Raw genomic sequence first — 22,658 nt, 5'->3', positions numbered from 1 at the left:
ATTTATCCACAACTCTTCCACTAGTTGGTCATTATTTTGGGAAATAAGGGTCTATTCTCCATCTTTGCTGCAAAAATTGCCTAACAAAAATTTACCATTGATCTCATTCAGTCTAAAAAAGAAAAACCCCCAAAATTTACAAAATTTATAAAAGAGGTCACCAGAAGATAAGAGATCATCATGCTCTTTAAATAACAAATTGAATGCCTTGAATGTTTTGCAAAGTAATAGCTACCTAGAAAATTACTAGAACCCCAAAATACAGAAAAATACATGGGGCTCACGAAGAGAATTAGAGAATTAGAGAATAACTCAAGAATAAATACTGTTCATCTTATATACTACTTTAAACATTATAAATACACCAATGGTTACACTATAATATTACATTTTGCACAAAGGAAGAAAGAGGGACTTTGCGCGATAGATCCAGCCGTCTAGCAGGAAGCTGCATGCTACAATACCATTAATGTTGTTGTTGGTTTTGCTCAAGAAATTTCCTGACAGCGTACAATGCCAGCAGCGCCACCATAGCAAAGCCATCTCTCACTTCCTTTGTTCGTGTTCCATCTTACTCTGTGCATAGCCAAAACTTTGGAAGGAGAATCCAAAAACTCTGATTCTGCTTCTCTACATCCATGTTCACTCTCTACATTTTTCGGCTTTGATTTTGGCTTCTTCATCTTAGGAAAAAAGAAGATCCTATTTCCTGAAATAAATATCCAATCATCTGTCAGTACAATATAGCTGATAAGTACTCAGAGAAGTTTGGCAGTCAGGATTTGGATATATCGTGTGAGATTTGACACAAACCTGGAAGTGAAGATTTTAAGTCTTTTGGTCCAGTAGCATGATTTGCACCTGCAGTATAGGGAATAAGAACTTGGGAGGTCACTGTGCAGGTGCTCATGTGCTTTGTCACTAGAGATGGAGTGTTGAGCAATGGGGTGCTTATCTTCACTTTTTCACCATCTTTTGAAAGTGAACCACATAAAATGTGTGGGAGATGATTCCGAGGATCCTTCAGAGAATTAACTGTAAGCTGTTAACAGAAAAACCTTTAGACATATAAATCTGAGGTTTCTTACATTTTATAAATGGGGTATGTTCCCCCTCAATGCAAACATGAGAACAGTGAATCACCTTAAAATAATACGTGGAACCCTCTGCGCCACAATAAGCAGCTAGACCTATAAATGAAGTGCAGAGTGAGCATCATTTACTTGTTAAGTATTGACTTTCAAAGAAGACGATGACAGCGTGAAAGTGCCAGGACAGCATATAGAAATGAATAACACCAAAGGTATAGATACTTTAGGACAATCTATTCCTTAGGGTCAAAATAGAGTTGTTGCCCGGCGGAGATAGGGGCAGAGTTTTTCAATTTTTATATAAAATGCCCCTCTTGTATGTTGTAATATAATACACATAAAAATGGCTAAATATACATGGAATAATTAAAACCTATAAACATCAAAGGTACCTGTTGAACGTGACACTTGGATGCTCCAAAGGGCAAATGATGAACAAAAGTAACTATGCCATGCAGGCTGCTTCATGCCATCAGAAGGTTTTCCAATCACTGGACCATCATTTGCCAAATCCCACAAGCTGAAGGTCCTCAACGTGCCATCATCGAGTGAGATAATAACACACCTAGAAAGTGATGCAGTGCACCAGAAAGAAAGTTTCAACAATGAAGATATAGCTAAATCTTAGAGCACTATGATTAATTTAAATTCAAAAAGACTGACTCAACAAAGGAGAGGCCTAACTAGGATATAGGATATTTCTCACCGATTAAAGATATTATCTTAGGCTAGTTTTATTTATGTCAAGACGTTCCATGCTAGACACTCAATGAACTAGGGTACACCCATGCCACCTGACCATCCCCAGGGAAACTCTTTAGGGAGATATTTGTAAGTTGTTAAAAATTGGCCCAATAGTGAAGATCATGCTTCTATGATGATTTTCAGCCATGATATTGGATTTATTTTAAAACTTTGGTCAAGTTACAAGTTTTAGTCTTTGAAATCATAACAAATGTTTCAGAGATTAAAATTTCCATTTAACAACCCCAAGCTAACAACAAAAAAGTAGAAGCATAAAGCAGCGAGAAACCCATAAGCAAGAAATAAAATCCATTAAATGCACCGGGGCAACAACACTGCTGCATATGGACATGTACTCAGAGGTTCCAAAAGACTACTAATTCTTCTTGCCCTAGAAACAAATATCAGCAGCCTTTTCCAGAATTTAAAACAAAAAAAAAGTCATCCTCTGCAAGTGAAGATTGCTTAAAAGATCCTCTTCTAGCAAGAAGGATCTTACCAAAAATCTATGTTTAAACTCCAACATCAATATTCAGCTTGAAACATCTTATCATAGTAACATGAAAGACTAGAAAAAAATGTCTGATTTCCGGTGGTTCATTTTTTTCATTGAAATAGGTATTCTTTAATGAAGCACGAAAAAGGCTTCACAAAGTAGGTTGCCATATATCTTACCTGGGGTCTTTCATCCATTCCAAACTCAATATGGCTCTCTGCATAGGATAAGGCTCCCACAAAGGACGATGTGGATCACTGCAACAAAGTACATTCAGTTTTTGTGTCTAGCATAATTCACATAAACAGTAAAACAGAAATATGATTTCAATGACAACGAAGTTAAGATAACACTATAAACTGAATATCAAGGCTAAATGTCAGTGAGAACAAGAAGGAAAATTGCTAATTAAGACAAAAAAAAAATGCCATCATGACCACAGCAGAATTCATTTAATAGCATATGATACATACAGGACTCATGGTTTCCAGATAAACTATAGCTATATCCCATAAAGGAATACCACATAATTGAATATAAACAAGACAAAAAGGATTCTTCCCTAAAATGAACTGAGATAAGTAAATATACACACCGTACATCCCAAAACTTGAGGCCTTCTGGTCCTGTGGTTACTACTAGATTTGAGCTCTCAGGATCACTGAATTGCACACAATCAATAAATAAGCCATATATCAATAAGAAAGAAACTAAGCATACAAAATGTTCATTTCTAACTATGTCCTCCATCAGGAAAAAAAAAATTTAATGCAGTGAAAGAACTATATATTCTACCTGCAAATAATAACATTCAAAATTGAATAGGATGATGAGGCAAAACAGATCATTAAAGATATCCTTTAAATAAGACCATTAAAGATCTTTTGAATTGTCTTCTAACAATGTGGCTGGAGGTATAATTCCCTTACTATCAATGCCTCATATGTGCAATGCCTTCTTAGCATAATTTATGAAGAAAAACTTATAAAGTCAAAGCACATCAGAACACGCAAGCTGGGTCTATTCTAATCAGCAGACAAATAAGGATGAAAATCAAAAGCCAGACCGAATAACATACTTTCAACCATCCACACTAAAATCTTTTCTATCAAATGCACTACGAAGTCAGCATATTCCAATCACAAACCTTCAAGGACAGGAGCTATAAAGATCAAATTATTTTAAAAACCATCACCTTTCTTCTGGCGCCCAAGCAAGAGATCTTATGGGACCAGCATCAGCAGAGAAACAGAGCAAAGACCTTGTCTCTGTAGATGAGTGTAAAATGAAAATCATGAGTAAGAATATTTAGAAGAGTAATGACAATCATTCAAAATCAACAGGCAAGTGCCCAATTTTTACCATATAGTTGATTTAACTATGTTTTCCTTTATGCAAAAACCCAAAAATGGGAACCAAATTGTTTTTTATCGAAAAAGTTGTATCGATTAGACTGGGATAAATACTCCAAAATAAAATACTACAGCATAACTTGAGAAAGGCAGTGAGAAGAGAACTTCCATAGAGCAACCTGAAACATTAAAAAAACTTCAGCTCTGACAATCTACATAAATGAATAGATGGCTTCAATGGTCATATTCTTTGCATGAATTGAATAAACACAAAGAAGTAGAGTAACATTATTAAACAGATCGTTACTGTTCCATCGTGGCATCCAGCTAACATTAAATCACTAGAACCTGAACGTGACCATTCCAGTGTTAGGGGAATGCTGTAAAAAAAAAGGTAGAGTCCAATGAATCAGAAAGGAAGATACTACTAACATAACTATTGAAATAATATTCATATGATATACAGAATTATAGGAAGGATGTAATACTTAAAATGCTAAGAATTCATAATTATTTGGAAATCTAAGAAATTACATGTTGCAAATAGTTGGAAACTTAGAAAAACTATGATGGCAGACATCAAAGCAAGTTTTAATGACATTCTTACATTAGCTCTAACATAGCCCCCAAGCACACTCCCCAGGTTTAGGCGCTCAAGTACTATTAGCCCATAAAAGGATGCGTAATTAATCTATGATAATAAAGATTGAAGCTAAAATCCAAGCACACTTCCTAGGTTTAGGACTTAAGAATGTTATTTTCATTAGTTATCACTTATTATAAAGAGTTCAAAAGTTATTTCAAATATCAGATGAGCTAAGATTCAATATACCGTGCTGCACCAATGTTAGAGTAGTATTATTTTATGCACCCACATTTATGTGTTTATCACTTAGTAGGTGTTTTTCCTAATTTAGTTTAGAAGGATAATAATGTTTTTGGATTATGCTAAAAGCCATAATTCTTATATTCTTTACGACAGTTGTGGTCTCTATTTTGGAATCAGGTTCAGTTTGGAGATGGATCAGAGAATTTCTAGTTCTCATCTACTTTGATTTGCTGGTTCAGTTTGCATCTAAAGAAAACAGCCACAAATAAGCCTGACAGACATAGACCTACCCAGAACAAGCCCTCAAGTTTCTGGCATGAGATGAAGCCTTGCAGGAAGAGAGGTTTTTAAGTGGATAGGCTAAATCTAAAACGTAGGCCAGCTTGAAATGTTAAATCAAAAATTAAAATTATAGGGCCCAAACTCATGTTTCTGGTTCATACCGCTTATAGCTTAAGCTTTAACATAAATCTATGAAGCCCGTCTGTGATGTCCAACATTATACAATTTCTGACTTAACAGTCCAAAAAGATTTTTGATTTCTACAAGCAGGTTACTTAAGTATATATTACTTTATCTTTGTCATTGTCAAACTGTCAGTAAAGTTAGAGGATTGCTTCTAGATTGAGTCAGCATCCAAGCAATCATTTCTACGGCAGAAAGTTATCTCTCACGAAATATAATTTTCTAAAGAAAACATGGACAATATATTGAAAAGAGAACAAAAAGGATTAACAAAACAGGAACCATGGCATGAAACTACAAGTCTATCAAGTAGAAAAGGGGGAAAAAATAAAGGGTGAAAATATAGAGCAAATATGGAAAACAGAATCTACATACTATATCCTAAGGAGTTGGGTATATCGACAAGCAAAAGATGTAAACATGAAATAAAAGGGAAATTCTACAAAAGATCTCTAAGTTCTCTTTATCCATTCCTACTTAAAAATCAAAACCCAAAACACAATGAAGTGGTTTTGTCGTCTAATGAGATTCACAGCAAGAGTGGATTCAATTGCCTACCTCTTGCCCAATGAGCAAAAGAAAATTCAAAAAAGTGAAATTATTGGAAAGGGGAAACCAAGTCATCATACCATTGTCTATCTCCACATTTGATCTTTGAGCATTTGAAAACAGGCTCCAGTTTAATAAAACGAGGATCAGTACCTTCAATTCTAGAAGAGATGTATAGCCTCCTGACCAAGGAAGGATGCGGCATGTCCCACCTGCATGTGATACAAACTGACAATTACATAAACAAGTTTGTTGAGAGAGAAAAATAAAAATAAAAAATAAAAATTAAAATTAAAAATTAAAAATTAAAAATTAAAAAAAAGAAAGAAAGAAAGAAAAGAACATCATGACCTTTGAAATTGAGCATACCCATTTAAGATGAAAATACTGTCATAGGAACGATTGCAATTGGGGCAAGTAAATAATACCACAAATGATCACCATATGATATTACAAAGGCTAATATCAAGTGGCCAACACAATTCTACATTTTGAGACTACTAGTCTAAATAAGGTACAAAATGAAACATGCAATCATTTTGCAGTTCATAGTAATCTTATTACCTAAAGTTTCCAATAAATGCTCTACTTCCCTAATGCATAAACATTGGAGATCACTATATTTGAGGGATAAATACATAAGAATACTGACAATAAACAGGAAAGAGACATGAATTTGCAAAGACTGACAATAAAAAATCACCATCCCATCAACAAAACCTAGTGTGCACAGAATTAAAGCATAAAGGCAGATGGCAAATTAAGCTATAAGAAAAAAGATAAAAATAAAAATAAAAAATTAATTATTTTAAACAGCTTTAAAGTCGGTCATCAGCCATGCATCAATGCAAGCTAATGTAAATGTCGCCACTATAACTAGTGGTTTGGTTGATCGTAGATGAAAAGACAGATTAGTGGGCCTTTCTTGTCTATTGACATCAAGATTAGATAGATATTCAGATTGTTCTACTAAACAGTCACATAGCATAAGCTGCAAATTTCAAACAGTAACATTTTAATACTTTAGCAGACTTGGTCTGTTATGTAAATAGGTGAAGGTTCACTATTTGATACCCAATAAGCACAGCTAAAACTAAGATACCCAGTTTCATTTATTATTTCAAGTGATCAGGTTGTCACTATTATTTAGCGTTTGTAAACAGCATAGTAAACTTAATAAACTAAAACAATCCAGATACATTAAAATTTAAGAGGGTAGTGACGCTACTTAGACTTATAGTACATCTACACATAAAATTAAATGTTTAACAAGAATCTAGTGAACAAGTATATATTATAAATGCTGGAAGAAAGTAAAGGAAAGATGAAAATGGGCATACACTTCAACAGAACCACTGCCCAACAACACAGCAAGATAGCCAATATGTTGTTTGCCTTCAGATTTAGTGGAGGTTTTAGGCCTCCATTTCACATCCCATGCAACTTTTCCATTGTGAGCTAGAGAGAAAACCATCCTGGGCAAAGCAATATTTTCTGGAATATGAGAACAAGACATAGTTTCTTCCCTTCCATTTGTCACACCTTCACAATAGTCTGACACAATTAATTCACTTTGACAATCACCAGAAATTAAATTTTCTCTTGAATTAGCAAGCTCTAGGTTACTGAATAGCTTGAAGTCAGCACCAGATGTTGAAACGGTCTTGCTTGTGCTTTGAATAAATTGATCTATAGGTCTTCCTCCAGGCCTTGGCACAAATGATTTCTCTTCAGCATGTGTATTGCCTGATGTAGGAAACATTGTAGCATTCCCAGAATGAGAATTCAAAGGTGTCATGCTCTCATTTGATTTTAATGTAAGACTACTGCCAGACGCATTAGATTCTATATCAACACCAGGTGTCAGAACACCCTTGTTTGCACTTGAAATTGTTGACTCTCTAGGTTGTCCATGAAACCAAGAAACAAATGACTTCTCTTTAATGATTGAACCAGCTGAAGTTGTCAAAGGCAAAGCAACATGCTGCAAATCAACATTCAAACATGGCAAACAATCACTTCTGCTAGAAATTAGATTGCTGCCATATGCCTCTATGTCTACTTCAACACTGCATGCTGCAATGTCATCTACACTGCACACACATGATTCCTTCTCAACAATTAAATTGCCTGAAGTCACCGACAGTGAAGCAATATTCCCCAAACCAATGTGCCAAAGGAGCCATGCAGTTCTCTGTGCTTGTAAGCGCACCATTACCAGATGCATCTACCTGTAATTCAAAAACAGATTCTTGATGAAACTTATTTGTACTTGACAATGGTTCCCTTCTAGGCCTTTCCCTCCGCTTGGGTGCATCTCCTGCATCAACATTTAAAACTGACGCACAATGCATTGTGCTTAAACTCACATGATCAGTGGATGGAGGTGCTTCTCTGCCATCCACACTTTCCAGTGTCCTGGCAAACCTCCCTAAAATTAATCCATTGACACTATCTGGACCATTAAATCCCCGATTCATGTGCTTTCTTGGTCTTCCTCGAGGCCTAGCAGGAAGAATCTGCCCTCTGGTCAAATCATCTGTACTTAATTTTTCTATTTTTCTAGGTCTACCTCGAGGCTTTGGTAAATGTAATATTTTCTTGTTATCTGAATCACACGAAGCATCATCTTCTGCCTGTCTCTTTCTATGTCTCCCTCTCTTCCTCCTATTAGCAGAGAACTCATTTTGGTTTAACTCATGAGACAGTTCTGTTTCTGATTGTTTTAGGTTTATTTTTTGTCTCCCTCTTCCTTTAGGCTTCGCTTGAGATAGTTCATTTTTCTTGTCCAAACTTGTGAGGCACCAAATCTGAATTAAGCACCTTCCAACCAAAGGCACTCCTATCTTGTGATATGAAGCGCCAGAAGGATGGGCAGCAACTGCAAGATACTATAAACAAAGCAAAGAGTGAGAGTGCTATACAACAAGAGAGAAGACAAAGAAGCAAATGTATACAAAGGAGACAGAGTCACAACACATATGCACAGTCAATCATCACCAAACTATATTAACTCAAGTATAAAAAAATGGAATGTGACAAAAATTACTTTAATATTTAAACAGATGATGGTATTTGTCTTCTTACATTGTAATAAATGAATGTTCACCCAATACATGAAGACAGGACGCAAATGATCACATGTAAGAAGAGGCGTACAAGTGCACTTGAAGGATATGAACACATCAGATATGATGTAACCAATGTGCTTAATTTTCACAACTTGCAATGAAAAATAAATTAGATGTAGTAGCACAATTAGAAAAATTACAGATGTGACACAAAGGTACCACAATTTAAATGCAAATATGAGTACTCAAAGAAATGATAGGCTAGATGGCCATGAAATGCATGGTGTCTCTTATTTTCTTAAAATCGCAAAACCTTACAATAATTGCATGGAATGGAAACCAGATTTACATGTAAATTTTTTCTGTTATGATTGGTAGAATTTCATAGTAGTTCAATCATGCTGCACATCGTGAATTGAGAGCAAAAAAGACCTATTGAATCAAAATGAAATGTCACAGTTACATCAACCAAATTGTCCTAAGAGTTTAGAAATTATCAGAAGAGTGTTTGATGCCATCAGAGTTTCCTATTATGCTATTATTAGTCAAGTTCTTGTAAAGAAAGCACCATCTTAGGCTCTTAGCTAAACCAAACACGAAAATATATATCACAAAACACAATTGAAAAGAAAATATATGTTTGGAGACTTGGCTAATAAAAGCACAATTTTGGGAGTAAACACTAAAGCTACCTCGGAATTGACTTGGCCCTCAGTTTTCTCATCTGTCCTAGGACACCAGTCCAATGCCCAAACAAATCCACCAACATGCAACACAAAATCACTGCTTAAAAAAAAAATAAAATAAAATAAAATAAAATAAAATAAAATAAAATCTTCTTTAGATGTGCATTTACCCACTTAAAGCTGACACAAAAAACAACATCAGAATTGCAAAAACAATAGTTGGAATATCTGTATCAAGAACAAGAAGTAACACAATAAACAATATAACTATAAAACAAGAAGCGAAATATTGTACAGAACAACATACCTACTAGAAGATCTCACATTTTGAGGTAAAGATTCCATCTGTAATAGCATTACAAAAAAACACATTAAGCACCATCAACTCACCAATGACAAACTCCAAAATGAACTCCATAAAACTTGAAAGCACAAAAAATCACACTTAACTAAACTAACCTCCGGTACTGAAACTGAAGCTGAAGAAAATTGTTGCAATGTTATCCCCTCACTGAAATCATTCACTTTACCGGACTCACTTTCATAAGAAAAATTCATAACTTTTGGTTCATAATAGAACTGCCGCCATTCTCTATTAGTGTCATAATAATACATCTATTTCAGTAGTCATGCCAAATATATATATATATATATATATAATTTTAAGGTTAGAAAGAAGGAGCTCACTTCAAAAACATGATCATGGAGGAAAATCGTTCGATTTGGGAGAGCAAGTAGCCCTCAGACGATAGCTCACCACAAAGGGCGGAGATGGAATCCATGGTGGCAAAGAAGCCGTCAATGGAGTGGTCAAAGGGTGCAATGCCAGGCGGGCTCTGCTTTCCCAGCTTCATATTGCCATGGCAATCGATACCCATTTGATCTTGAAATTCTTCTATTAAAAAAGAAAAGAAAAACCCAAAATTATGCCCCAAAAAACCACAAAGAGGATTCGAACACGGTACTCATCACTGAGTTTTATATGAATAAATAAATATTTTGGACACAAAGACCTAGTCCGAGTAAGACTAGTAAAATGAGCCCAAGGCCGGCTTGAGTGCACTTCTATTGGGCTCAATCTCAGTTTGAGAGCATGACTCTTTTATGATTGCAGGTGAGCAACAACAATGGCGACCCGGTGAATGAGAAAGAGGCAGCTATAGGCTACAACTATGACACTAGCGAAAGGGAAAGAATTTGTGCTTGGGCTAGACCCTAAGGAAATGATAGTTAACCATTGTAAGATTGAGGAAGATTAAGAAAAGAGCACATACCAAACCACATGCAGGATAGAATCACACAAGAAAAAGGTAACTTGATTCAAAAAGACAAACCAATGAAGTAAGGCACCAAGTAACAAAACAATAGTAAAATAGATACTCTTAATGACAGCATGAAGTAATCATCTATTACTTTGGCATGAAGTAATTAATCAAAACCCAACTTGCATGAAAAGTAGATTTGTCCATAGTTTTGATAATGATAGAAATTTATTTACCAAGGACTCCTCCATGTTACTTTGTTTCCCACTCTATTTCTTTGGCAACATGTCTCAAAAAGCAACTCAAGTACAAGGATTAAGTTCATGTAGCTTCTTGAGAGAAGATTAAAAAACAAAAATATATTTTTTGAGAAATTTTTAATCATGGTAGCTAAACTCAATTTATCCAGGCAGCATAAGAGAGAAAAAAAAATATATACTTTTTTTAATAGTAGATTCAAAACTACGGAGTTGTATAATTAATCCTGAAGAACTTGAATAGTAGGAGTTTATCATGAGAGTGTGACACAAAAGGAGGAGACATTTTCAGAAATCAAATGTATTCAATTGATGAGCATGTTGTCTAAATATTAAACAGGTGATGAGCATCACTTACTGCTGTGATAGCAGGACAACCTGTCTCCTAATAGATAATTGAAAAGGCATGCAAGGAAGGGTTTAAATACAGACTTTCATCAACAAATCATGGCCCCATTATAAAATAACAATTCATTATATGTTTGTTAAGGTTTCACAGAATCAAATTTGAATTGAATTAAACAAGATTAGAGGGATTGATTTTTGGTGAAATGCCAGTTAGATCTAATCACATGTATGATTCTGTGTCAGAAAAATGAAAAACATGTTGTAATGCTTTGATTTACAATGGATTTTGACATTCTACAGTAACTTTCATTCAAGCAATTTTCCAAACAATAAAAGCAAGATTCTAGATCAAAGCAAAGTGAGTTCAGGAAAAAAACAGCAGGCTCGATACAAGATTCTAGATCAACTAATTACATTGATTGCTTGTGATGTGGACTAATTCAAACTCTCGTAATACCCCACTTTTCACATCACACCCACTATCTCCTTTTGCACCCACGATCTCGAACACGTGAAATATTTACGTAACTGTAAGCATACATCTATAAATAGCCTCCCTCATTTAAACAGAAAAGGGGGACTTGGGGAAAGAGATCAAAGGAAGACGAATGTTTATTCTCTACTGACTTAGCCATCAGAGTGTTTGTGGGGAACACTTCCCACACTGTAACAGGTCTTGGAATCTGAAGAAGGAAAAGACTCCAACTCCTTTTGCTCGACCTCCAAGCTCAAAGTTCTACTAGTTCAAGGCCCCCAATAAATTCACTGTTGTATTTTGGGCAACAACAGTTGGTGTCGTCTGTGGGAACACGATCAAAAGGCCATCATGCAAGGTTAGCTTCGTGTAGTCTCTTCAATCTAGGCTAATGCCACCAAGAAGTCCCAGACATCACGCTCTCAGATGGCTACTACTCAAGATGAAATGATTCCTCAAAGTGAAAACCTTCAAGAACAGTTAGAGGTTCCACCTGAGCCCTCAAGAGATACAATGCCAATGATTACTTTAAGCGAATATGAAGCGCTTAAAAAGAAGTTCGATGAAAACAACAGAAAGTTGGATGACCTAATGCTCTTTGTCCAACAAGCTTTACCTCAAGCAACACTCCCATCCAACCTCTATCACAAGGGAAACCAAGCTATGGAACAACAAGAGCAAGGTGATCCACATCCTCATAACCAAGAGAGGGTTGAACCTCCACTAGCCAAAAAAAATACAGAAAAAATCCAAGAGATGGTAGAAAGCACCTACAAAGGAGAATCAAAAGCATTTGAGAGAGATGTGGAGGAATCTACCTTTAGCATAAAGGAGACAGCTGATCTAAAAAAAATGATTGAACAGGTACTGGAACAGAAGAAGCTGGTTCCTACTGAGGAAACACCACAGAGAAGTAAGGTACCTTTCGTCAAGGAAATCATGGTAAAGCCACTACCCAAAAAGTTCAAGATGCCACAACTAACAACTTATTCTGGAAAAGGGTGACCCTTATGACCATATGCAAAACTATGAGGCGGTGATGCTTCTTCATGGATGGGAGGATGCAATCATGTGCAGAGCATTTCCACTTACTTTAACAGACCACGCACGTATATGGTTTAACAATATGAAGGAAGGATCAATTTCAAACTTCAATCAGTTGAGGAAAGAATTTATAGATGCATTCCTCATTAATGCTAGAAGAAAGAAAGACGCTTCGTATCTTCTGACCATTAAACAAGAAGAGAAAGAGAACATGAAAGACTATGTTGAAAGATTTCGTGCCGCTACCTTAGAAGTACAAGATCTTCAAGCCACGGTGGCGATGTCGAGGGAATGCTTCAAGGGACAAGGTCAAGAGATTTTTCAAAAAAATGCCCTTTCCTAGATCAACCCCTCACTCTAGGTGATCTGTTCGGTCGAGGCTAATAAGTTTATCCTTTTAGGAGGATGTTATGAGGCACATCAATCTTTGGAAAGCAGGAGATAAGAAAAGAAAAGATAGAGATGAAACAAAATGATGAAGGGAGAAAGACTGGAAGAGGAAATGAACACAGACAAGTTCCAAAACTCACATTTGAGAACTTCACACCATTGAGCCAACCACGTTCTACCATCCTGGCAAGTATAGAAGGATCTGGGCTCCTTACCTTTCCTCCTAAGGCAAAACAAGACAATCGGGCAAATTCTAGGGATGCATACTGCAGGGTTTCACAAAAACCCATGGACACTCAAGCGATAGATCACGGAAGGCCCGATGAATGAGATTGAATCTCTAGTGCGCCAAGGAAAATCTTAGCAGTTTGTCTACTCGGAAGCATGGAGAAACGGGAAACCGTCTTACTAAAAAAAGGAAAGATCTGAAGATAACAAGGGGATGAATGATAAAAAAGACTCCAAGATAAGGGAGAAAACCCCCATTTTAGACAACAACCCATCTCACCCAGTAATACATGTTATCATCGGGGGTGAAACCTTAGCGAGTGAGACCTCTTCATCAAGGAAGGCTTATGCAAAGGCAAGCTTATGAAGTTAACAACATCATGAAAACACAAGAGAATGAAGAACCTATCACTTTTTACTTCGAAGATCGAGGAGATGTTGTCATGCCCCATGATGATGCAATGGTTATTTCCACAACCATTATGAAGTTCCCAGTAGAGAGAATTCTCATTGATAATGGGAGCTCTGTAAACCTTACCTATTGGAATTGCTTTGAGAAGATGAATTTATCGTGTGATAGATTGAAGAAGGTGTCATCCCCATTTGTTTAGTTTCTCGAGAGAATCGAGTTCCTATCATGGGATCAATCCAGGTTTGCCAATCACGCTGGGTGAGGAACCACGTCACATTACAAGAATGAGCAAATTTTTATGGTAATTAAGACCGTGTCACCAGCTTACAATGCCATCTTAGGAAGGCCTTTGCTTAATGACATGAGAGGTGTGCTCTCTTCAAGCTATCTGCTAATGAAGTTTCCAACCTCAGGAGGAATAGGGCAAGTAAGAGGAGATCAAAAGAAAGCTCGGAGCTGTTATGTATCTTCCATCAAAGGAAAACAATTGTTAAGGGATGAAACCTTGGCAATCTCAGAAGACTCAGCTGATAAGCCAAAGCCTATGGAAAAAGTAGAACCTGTGAGGTTAAAAGATGATGATCCAGATAAGGTCACTTACTTGGGAAGTGGAATAACCGAAGAAATAAAAAAAGAAGTGATCGCTTGCCTAAAAAAGAATGTGGACGTATTTGCGTGGACACCATCTGATATGCCAAGTATTAGTTTGGAGGTGATTTCTCATCACTTGAATGTGGATCCGAGTATAAAGCCGATAAAGCAGAAAAGAAGAAACCTGGCACCCGAAAAGCAGTATGCTCTAGAAGAAGAGATAGATAAACTAATTCGAGCTGATTTCATTGAAGAGGTCCAATACCCAGAATGGCTTGCCAATGTTGTAATGGTAAAGAAATCAAATGGGAAATGGAGAGTATGCGTAGACTTCACTAATCTTAACAAAGCTTGCCCCAAAGATTCATATCCTTTACCAAGAATCGACAAGTTAGTGGATGAGACCTCAGGCTATGAGTTGCTAAGCTTCATGGATGCTTTCTCAGGATATCATCAGATAAAGATGAATCCCTCAGACAAAGAAAAGACTGCTTTCATCACTGAGAAAGGGACATATTGTTATAAAGTAATGCCTTTTGGACTAAAAAATGAAGGAGCAACCTATCAAAGAATGGTGAACAAGGTATTCAAACACCTTTTGGGTAACACTATGGAAGCTTACGTCGATGATATGATCGTCAAGACCAAGATAGGTGAATCTCATATAGAAAAACTTAACCAAGTCTTTGAGGTATTAAGGAAATATGACATGAGGCTTAACCCCAACAAATGTACATTTGGGGTTCAATCTGGGAAATTCCTTGGTTACATGATAACTCAAGAGGGATAGAAGCTAATCGAGAGAAGGTTCAAGCCATACTTGAGATGAGATCTCCATCATCTATGAAAGAGGTGCAACTTAACTGAGACTAGCCCCTAAATAGGTTTCCTTTTCCAAGTCAGTGAAAAGGAGCCTTTCCCTTCTTTAAGACTTTAAGAGAGTGGGAAAGAAATTTTTGAATGGACTTGAGAATGTGACAAGGCTTTTGAAGAGCTAAAAAGAATACTTTGAAGCGAGATACCTCTTTTTGACTAGACACTGAGCCTAAAGAGCCATTATTTGTATATTTGGAGAGTTAGCAAGATGGCTTTAAGTGCAGTCTTATTGAGGAAGGGAAGGAAAAGGTGGATAAACCCGAGTGTACTACGTCGGGTAAAAGTACTTCAAGGTGCTGAATCTCGATACCCTTTTTCTTTGAAAGGGTAGCATTAGCACTTGTGATGGCTTCGAGAAAAGTTAAGACCCTACTTTCAAGCTCATCCTATAGTGGTCTTAACGAGATCAACCTTTACGTCAAATATTGCAAAGGGCAGAATATTACGGAAGACTTACAAAGTGGGCGATTGAACTAGGAGAGTATGATATTTGCTTTGAACCTAGACAAGCAATCAAAGGTCAAGCTTTAGCTGATTTCATAGTAGAATGCACTGGAGATGAGGAGCTAAACAAAGCGGATGAATACATATGGAAGATGTTTGTGGATGGAGCATCAAGTTCATCGGGGAGGCGGAGCTGGGGATAGATTTTCGATCTCTCTGAAGGAGATATACTAGAGTATTCATTACGCTTTTGCCTTTTTTTAAGCTCAAACAATATTGCGAGAATATGAAGCACTCATAGCGGGGAATGAGCTTAGCCAAGCAACTACAGGTGAAAAGATTGATAGCACATAGTGATTTCACAACTAGTGGTTCAACAATTTCTAGGAGAATATGAAGCAAAAGAACCGATCATACGCCAATACCTTCACAAGGTTAAAACCTTGTCTCAGGAGTTTGAAGAATTCCAATTATTACAAGTTAATAGGAATTCAAATAGTCATCGAGATGCTTTGTCCAAATTGGCCTCATCGAGTGGAAACAAAGGGAAAGGATTGTACATCTTGAAGAACTTCAAAAGGCCAAGTATTGAAGAGAAGAACATAGCAAACATCGAAGATGGGAATGATTGGAGGATACCCTTTAAGAAATTCTTAAAAGATGGGGGAGCTACCTTCGAAACACACTAGAAGCCAAAAAAATTAAAGATGAGAGCGAGCTAGTTTCACGTTGATAAATGATGTGCTCTATAAGAAGGGTTTTTCCATGCCACTTTTTGAGGTGCCTCCATAAACAAGATCTGAGAATATGCGTTAGCGAAGTCCATGAAGGGATATGTGGACAACATATGGGTGCGAAAAGCCTTAGCGACCAAAGTCTTGCGTGCGAGGATTTTTATTGGCCTACCACGAGGAGATGATGCTTCAAAGAAGGTAAAGAAGTGTGACAAATGTCAAAGGTTTGCACCTATCCAAAAAGGCCCCTACCTCAATGTTCGAAGTGATATTGAGACCAACCCCAGTTTGCTAAATGGGGATTAGATCTCTTGGGACCTTTTTCCCAAGCAACTGGAGGAAGAAAATTCTTAATGGTGGCAACTGATTATTATACCAAATGGGTAGAAGCAGAACCATTGGCAACAATAACCAGTAAAAAGATAGAAAGAATGGTTTGGAAAGACATCATCTATCGATTTGGACTTCCCAGAATTTTAATCGGAGATCGAGGAAAGCAGTTTGATTGTGACTCATTTAAAGACTTTTGTGAAAGGCTCCATATCCAGACTTAGCTTTGCTTACGTGGCATACCCCCAAGCTAATGCGACAAGCGAGAAAAGAAAGCAATCGAACTATCTTGGAAGGTCTAAAAAAATGCGTTTAGACAAAGGCGAAATGAGCATGGGCAGGAAGAGCTTCCATCAATCCTTTGGGCGTATAGGGACAACAAGTGAAAGGTCTCAATGGGAGAAACACCATTCAACCTTACTTACAGAACAGAAGCCTTAATCCCAGTAGAAATGGGGGCATCTTCTCCAAGAATGGTTGAATTTCATGAAGAAGGTAACTCAGAAGCACTTAGAAATAATTTAGACCTTCTAGATGAAAAAAGAGATCAAAGTTGTATACGTTTAGCAGCTTATCAACAAAGGGTAGCTTGTTATTACAACTCAAAGGTGAAAGAATGACCTATTGCTGAAGGTGATCTCGTGCTGAGAAAAACGTCCATCACCATTACTCTTATAGAAGAAGGGAAGCTCCGTGCAAATTGGGAAGGACCATATCGAGTGAGAAGAATGATTGGTCCAGCAACATGCAAGCTGGAATCCTTGGAAGGAAAAAAGATTCAAAAGACTTGGAACACCAATCATTTGAAGCTCTATTTTCAGAGCATGTACATTCTGTAAATTATATATTATAAATCAATAGAAATAAATGGCACCGTAGTTACGGTCCCGTAGTTTTTTCCCCTTTATTGGGTTTTCCACGTAATAATCGTGTGTTTTAATTTTTCATGCTAAAAGGTTTTCAAGAACAAGATTGACATGATCTCACTTCAAATCCTTAGCAATGAAAGTACACATCTTAAGAACCTGATCGTCTATAAAGGAAGAGATGAACGGTTCACACCTTAAACTTTCATTCTATGGGGGAATAAAAGTACATATCTTAAGAACCTGATCTTCTATAAAGGAAGAGATGAACGATTCACACTTTATACTTTCATTCTACGGGGGAATGAAAATACATATCTTAAGAACCTGATCTTCTATAAAGGAAGAGATGAACGGTTCACACCTTAAACTTTCATTTTATGGGGGAATGAAAATACATATCTTAAGAACCTGATCTTCTATAAAGGAAGAGATGAACAGTTCACACCTTAAACTTTCATTTTATGGAGGAATGAAAGTACATATCTTAAGAGCCTGATCTTCTATAAAGGAAGAGATGAACGGTTCACACCTTAAACTTTCATTCTACGGGGGAATGAAAGTACACATCTTAAGAACCTGATCTTCTATAAAGGAAGAGATGAACGATTCGCACCTTAAACTTTCATTCTACGGGGGAATGAAAGTACACATCTTAAGAACCTGATCTTCTATAAAGGAAGAGATGAACGGTTCGCACCTTAAACTTTCATTCTACGGGGGAATGAAAGTACACATCTTAAGAACCTGATCTTCTATAAAGGAAGAGATGAACGGTTTGCACCTTAAACTTTCATTCTACGAGGGAATGAAAGTACACATCTTAAAAGCCTGATCTTCTATAAAGGAAGAGATGAATGGTTCGCACCTTAAACTTTCATTCTACAAGGGAATGAAAATACACATCTTAAAAGCTTGATCTCTTATATGGGAAGAGATGAGCAAGAAAATTCAACATATTCCTACAAAAGGAGGTCGATAACAAATATTTTCCACACATATGATACCGAGCTAAGAGTCTGTTGAAGTAACAACAAAATATTATAAAAGAAAACTATAAATAATCACTTTTATTGAAAGTTCACACATCATCACTAAGCCCTAAATAAGGAAACTATAAATAGTCGTTACAAAAGAAAAAAGATTATTATGGAGAAGGATGTACAGGTGGTTCAGGGGAAGGCATCTCGTCAAAAATTTGTTCCTTATCCAAACCCTGTAAAGCTGAGATCTCATCATCATGACTTTTAGAAGAGACGCCATTCTTCCCAAAAAACTCCCAAGGGCCAATAAGATCGTCTAAGTCATCGTGAAGGCCAGAGTTTAAAGAGATAGTAACATCCTCCTCAGTGGGATCAAAGTTCCTCCAAGGTAAAGGCTCAACAATGGAGCTAGTCTTTGTAAAGACTAACTCAGGATAAGCACGGCCATGTTCCTTCTCAAGAAGCTCTCGAGCAAGATAAAAGCCAGTCTTGCTGAAGGTAACACCGACTGCACATTTCCTTTGATAACAATTTAAAGACTCACGATATTCTCTGACAGTAGTAGCACGGATAGATTGTCGCTCAGCGTCGAACGTCTGACAAAGAGAAGATATCTCATCCTTCAATGCAGAAGTAGCTTGTCATTCAGAAGCTAAATCTTTCTCAAGAGAGGTGATAGTCGAACATAAAGATGAAACCTTATCTCCGAGTCTCTTGTTCTCATCATTCAAGGTGGAGCATTTGGATGCATACCCTCTCAAACTAGCAAGTTCCACTTCTGAAGTTTGAAGGTGGGCGGTAATCTCCTTGTTGTGTTTTCAAAGGTCCTCAATAGTCAACTGCAACTTCTTCTGATGAATATTTGAATCTTCTACGCGTTGATTCAAGGATCTCATCAACCCAAGCTCCAAAGAAGAACGTTGAGCAGCCTATCCTCAATAAAGAAAAAGACGTCAAAATTAAGTTATACGTAAGGAAAAGGTAAAACAAAAGAGATAAATACCTCAACTAAAAGACGTTCAGCAATATCTATATTCTCCAATATATCGGCAAAATAGCATTCCTCATCTCGTGGAAGAATGGAAGAATACATCAATCTAGAAGCCACCCCAGGTTGAGTAATACTGTCTGTATCAACTAAACCAGGATAAAACCTAAAAGGTTCCCCTTTTAGAGTGCTCCTAAGATCAGCATGATCTTTATATACTCGATGAATTGCCTGAGATGGTTCCATGGGTGGAAAGGTGAGATTGACAGCTAAAAGGGACTCAGAGCGTAGTTCCCTTCTTTCATGACACGAAACCACAAGGTTTGCAGATGATAGTAAAGGGTTAGAACCCTTTGAAGTGTCATTGTTGCCTTTATTTGGAGGGTTAGAACCCTTGCAAGTGTCAAGGTTAGAACCCTTGAAAACATCAAGGTTCAAACCTTGGGGAGCATCAGGATTAGGGTCAGAACCCCTAGAGGAAGCCTTAACAACTTCAGAATTGACAAGGTTAGCACCTTTGGACGTAGGAGACTTTAATCTTTTTGGAGGAGGAGATGCACCTAACGTAAGAATCTGAGAAGATCCGGGTTAAGAAAGTTTCGAGGTCTCATTGTCTCGAGCACGCTTTCGTTGACCCGTTTGGAGAGCAGCAAATGCAGAGTTTTTGGATACCATATCTAGTAAAAAAAAAAGAAAAAAAAAATTAAATGAAATCATGAAAACATATGATGAAGGTCATAGTCAATAAAAAAAAATCACCATAGCTTGAATTGGTCTCTTTGCCTGTATCATCAGCATGAGAGGATGAAAGATATGAAGAAGAATAAGAGGACAACGAAGGAGAAGGTGCAAGAACGCCCCACCCTGCTGCCCTTAAGTTAGAAGGGGTCATAAGTGTAATGATATTATGGCAAGAATGCTCAATGACATGAATCTCAGGAGCAAATTTCTCTCTGAGTGGGGCGTAAGGTTTTCTTGATACCCCCTTTCTGTTCCAACACCATTGGTAAGGACCTTTCCAAGAACCTTTTGGGGGGGGGGTAAACAAGAACCCATCTGTCTTCATAATTCTTTATAGGAAGGAGATCATCAATAAGGAAAGAAGAAGTCCCATGAAGGACACGACGACCAGACTTATCTTTACAAGGTTGAAGCTCAAAAAAGAGATGAAATAGGTCGACTGAGACCCTAAGCCCACTTATAAAGCAAAAGATATGAAAGCCTATAAGAAACCTCCAAGAATTTGGATGAAGTTGAGCAGGAGATAGCTTGTTAAGCTTCAAGAATTCCATGATGAAGGAAGGCATAGGAAAGCGAATGCCCATATCAAGCAACGCCTCATGAATGGCAAAGGACATACCAGGGGCAAAACAAAAAGGACAACTAGGTTCACCAGGAAGACTAATTCTCCAATCGGAAGTAATCAAATACTTGGCCTTGAAACTTTGAACATCACCTTCATTAAGAGAGGTAGGAAGACAGGCGCCTATCACGAAGTGAGACTGAGGTCCAAAAGATGTAACATGTCTACTAGTTTGCTTCGTTCGAGCCATGACAAGGTGATGCTATATATATAGATATAATTAATTAATCAAAATAAAAAAATATATATATATAATAAAAATATATATATGGCGGAAGGTGGGCAGAAGAAAATAAAATATGTTTATAATATATATAGATATATTAATTAATTAATTAATTAATTAATTAATATATATACATGCGGACGGTTGGCGGAAGAAAAGGTAAATAAAATATATATGTGCATATATAATATATATACATATACTATTAATTAATTAATTACTTAATGTATATATTTATAATCTTTAATGTTGTTGGTTGATGAAAAGCAAAGGTAATTAATTAATTAATTAATTAATTAATAAATACCTTCAAGCTTCAGTGAAACAAAGCAGTGCGAAAATCTTCGATGGTCATGGGAAGAATGCCGAAAGATACTTTAACTCAGCTGTAAGATTCTAAAAGTGGAGGTGGAGACTTCCTTATATAGAGATCGAAAGGTGAGAGTTCAAATTTGAGTTGAACTCAAGAGATAAATCTTTATCCAACGATAAAGATAAATTCAAGTATGTTAGAGCTTTATCCAACCATATTATCTAGATTTAAATTAGTTGTATCTTATCTGTAGATAAATTCAAATATTATTATCAAGATAAGTTTAGAAGAGAGAGAGTTTGAAGCAGATAAGGACCTACTTCTATCTTTTAAGGTTCTAACCTAAAGATAGAAGCGGGGAGCAACTGATGTGGACTAATTCAAACCCACGTAGTACCCCACTTTTCACATCACACCCATTATCTCTTTTTACACCCACAATCTCGAACACGTGAAATGTTTACGTAACTGTAAGCATACATTTATAAATAGCCTCCCTCATTTAAACAGAAGGGAGTACTTGGGGAATGAGATCAAAGGAAGACGAACGTTTATTCTCTACTGACTTAGCCATCGGAGTGTTTGTGGGGAACACTTCCCACACTGTAACAGGTCTTGGCATCTGAAGAAGGAAAAGACTCCAACTCCTTTTGCTCAACCTCCAAGCTCGAAGTTCTACAAGTTCAAGGCCCCCCAATAAATTCACTATTGTATTTTGGGCAACAACAGCTTGCAATATTGCTACTGAGAAACTATAAATCACTAGGAAAAACTTTCAAAGGGACAAAGAAAGCTTCATTAATGAGAAGATTAGAATAATTACTCATAATCCAAATGATTAGAATCACCTAACAATTGATTGTGACAAAGTGTTAGCTTGTTGAAGAGAGCACGGGCACATCAATGGTCGCACGAGGGAACCGGTAGTATGAATGGCCGTGGACTAACAATGACGGCAATGGCACTGCGGCAGTAGCGGCAGAGGTGGCCAGAGGCCCGGAGAAAGTGGAAGGGGAGGGACCGAAGGCGGCGAAGGGTTAGGTCTTTTGAAAGGGGGCGGCGGACAGGTAGAACAAGAAAGAAAGAAAAGGAAAAATTAATAAGTAAAAAACTATTAATCTTTTTTATTTTCAAAGGATAAAATGGCAATTACAAATTTTAATAATAATAATAATAATAATAATAATAATAATAATAATAATAATAATAATTAGAAGAAGAAGATCAAGAAGAAGGAATAAGAAG

At 36.9% G+C, this 22,658-nt stretch overlaps 1 protein-coding gene across 1 annotated transcript; it reads right to left on the bottom strand.

Annotated features, from left to right (window-relative positions):
* Nucleotides 1-213: 213 nt before the first annotated feature.
* Nucleotides 214-22,361, bottom strand: LOC120251853. Its single transcript, XM_039260507.1, is given in 17 exon segments — nucleotides 214-709; nucleotides 814-1,042; nucleotides 1,144-1,190; nucleotides 1,484-1,656; nucleotides 2,511-2,588; nucleotides 2,927-2,992; nucleotides 3,527-3,639; nucleotides 3,824-3,862; nucleotides 3,991-4,063; nucleotides 5,607-5,738; nucleotides 6,867-7,639; nucleotides 7,641-8,417; nucleotides 9,290-9,380; nucleotides 9,591-9,628; nucleotides 9,743-9,875; nucleotides 9,971-10,178; nucleotides 22,237-22,361. Coding segments are annotated over 17 exon segments (3,195 nt in total). The 5' UTR covers nucleotides 22,241-22,361; the 3' UTR covers nucleotides 214-488.
* Nucleotides 22,362-22,658: the final 297 nt, after the last annotated feature.

The sequence above is a fragment of the Dioscorea cayenensis genome, chromosome 20 (genome assembly GCF_009730915.1).
Source record: "Dioscorea cayenensis subsp. rotundata cultivar TDr96_F1 chromosome 20, TDr96_F1_v2_PseudoChromosome.rev07_lg8_w22 25.fasta, whole genome shotgun sequence".
Classification (NCBI taxonomy): domain Eukaryota; kingdom Viridiplantae; phylum Streptophyta; class Magnoliopsida; order Dioscoreales; family Dioscoreaceae; genus Dioscorea; species Dioscorea cayenensis.
This window is presented reverse-complemented; position numbering and strand designations above follow the sequence as displayed.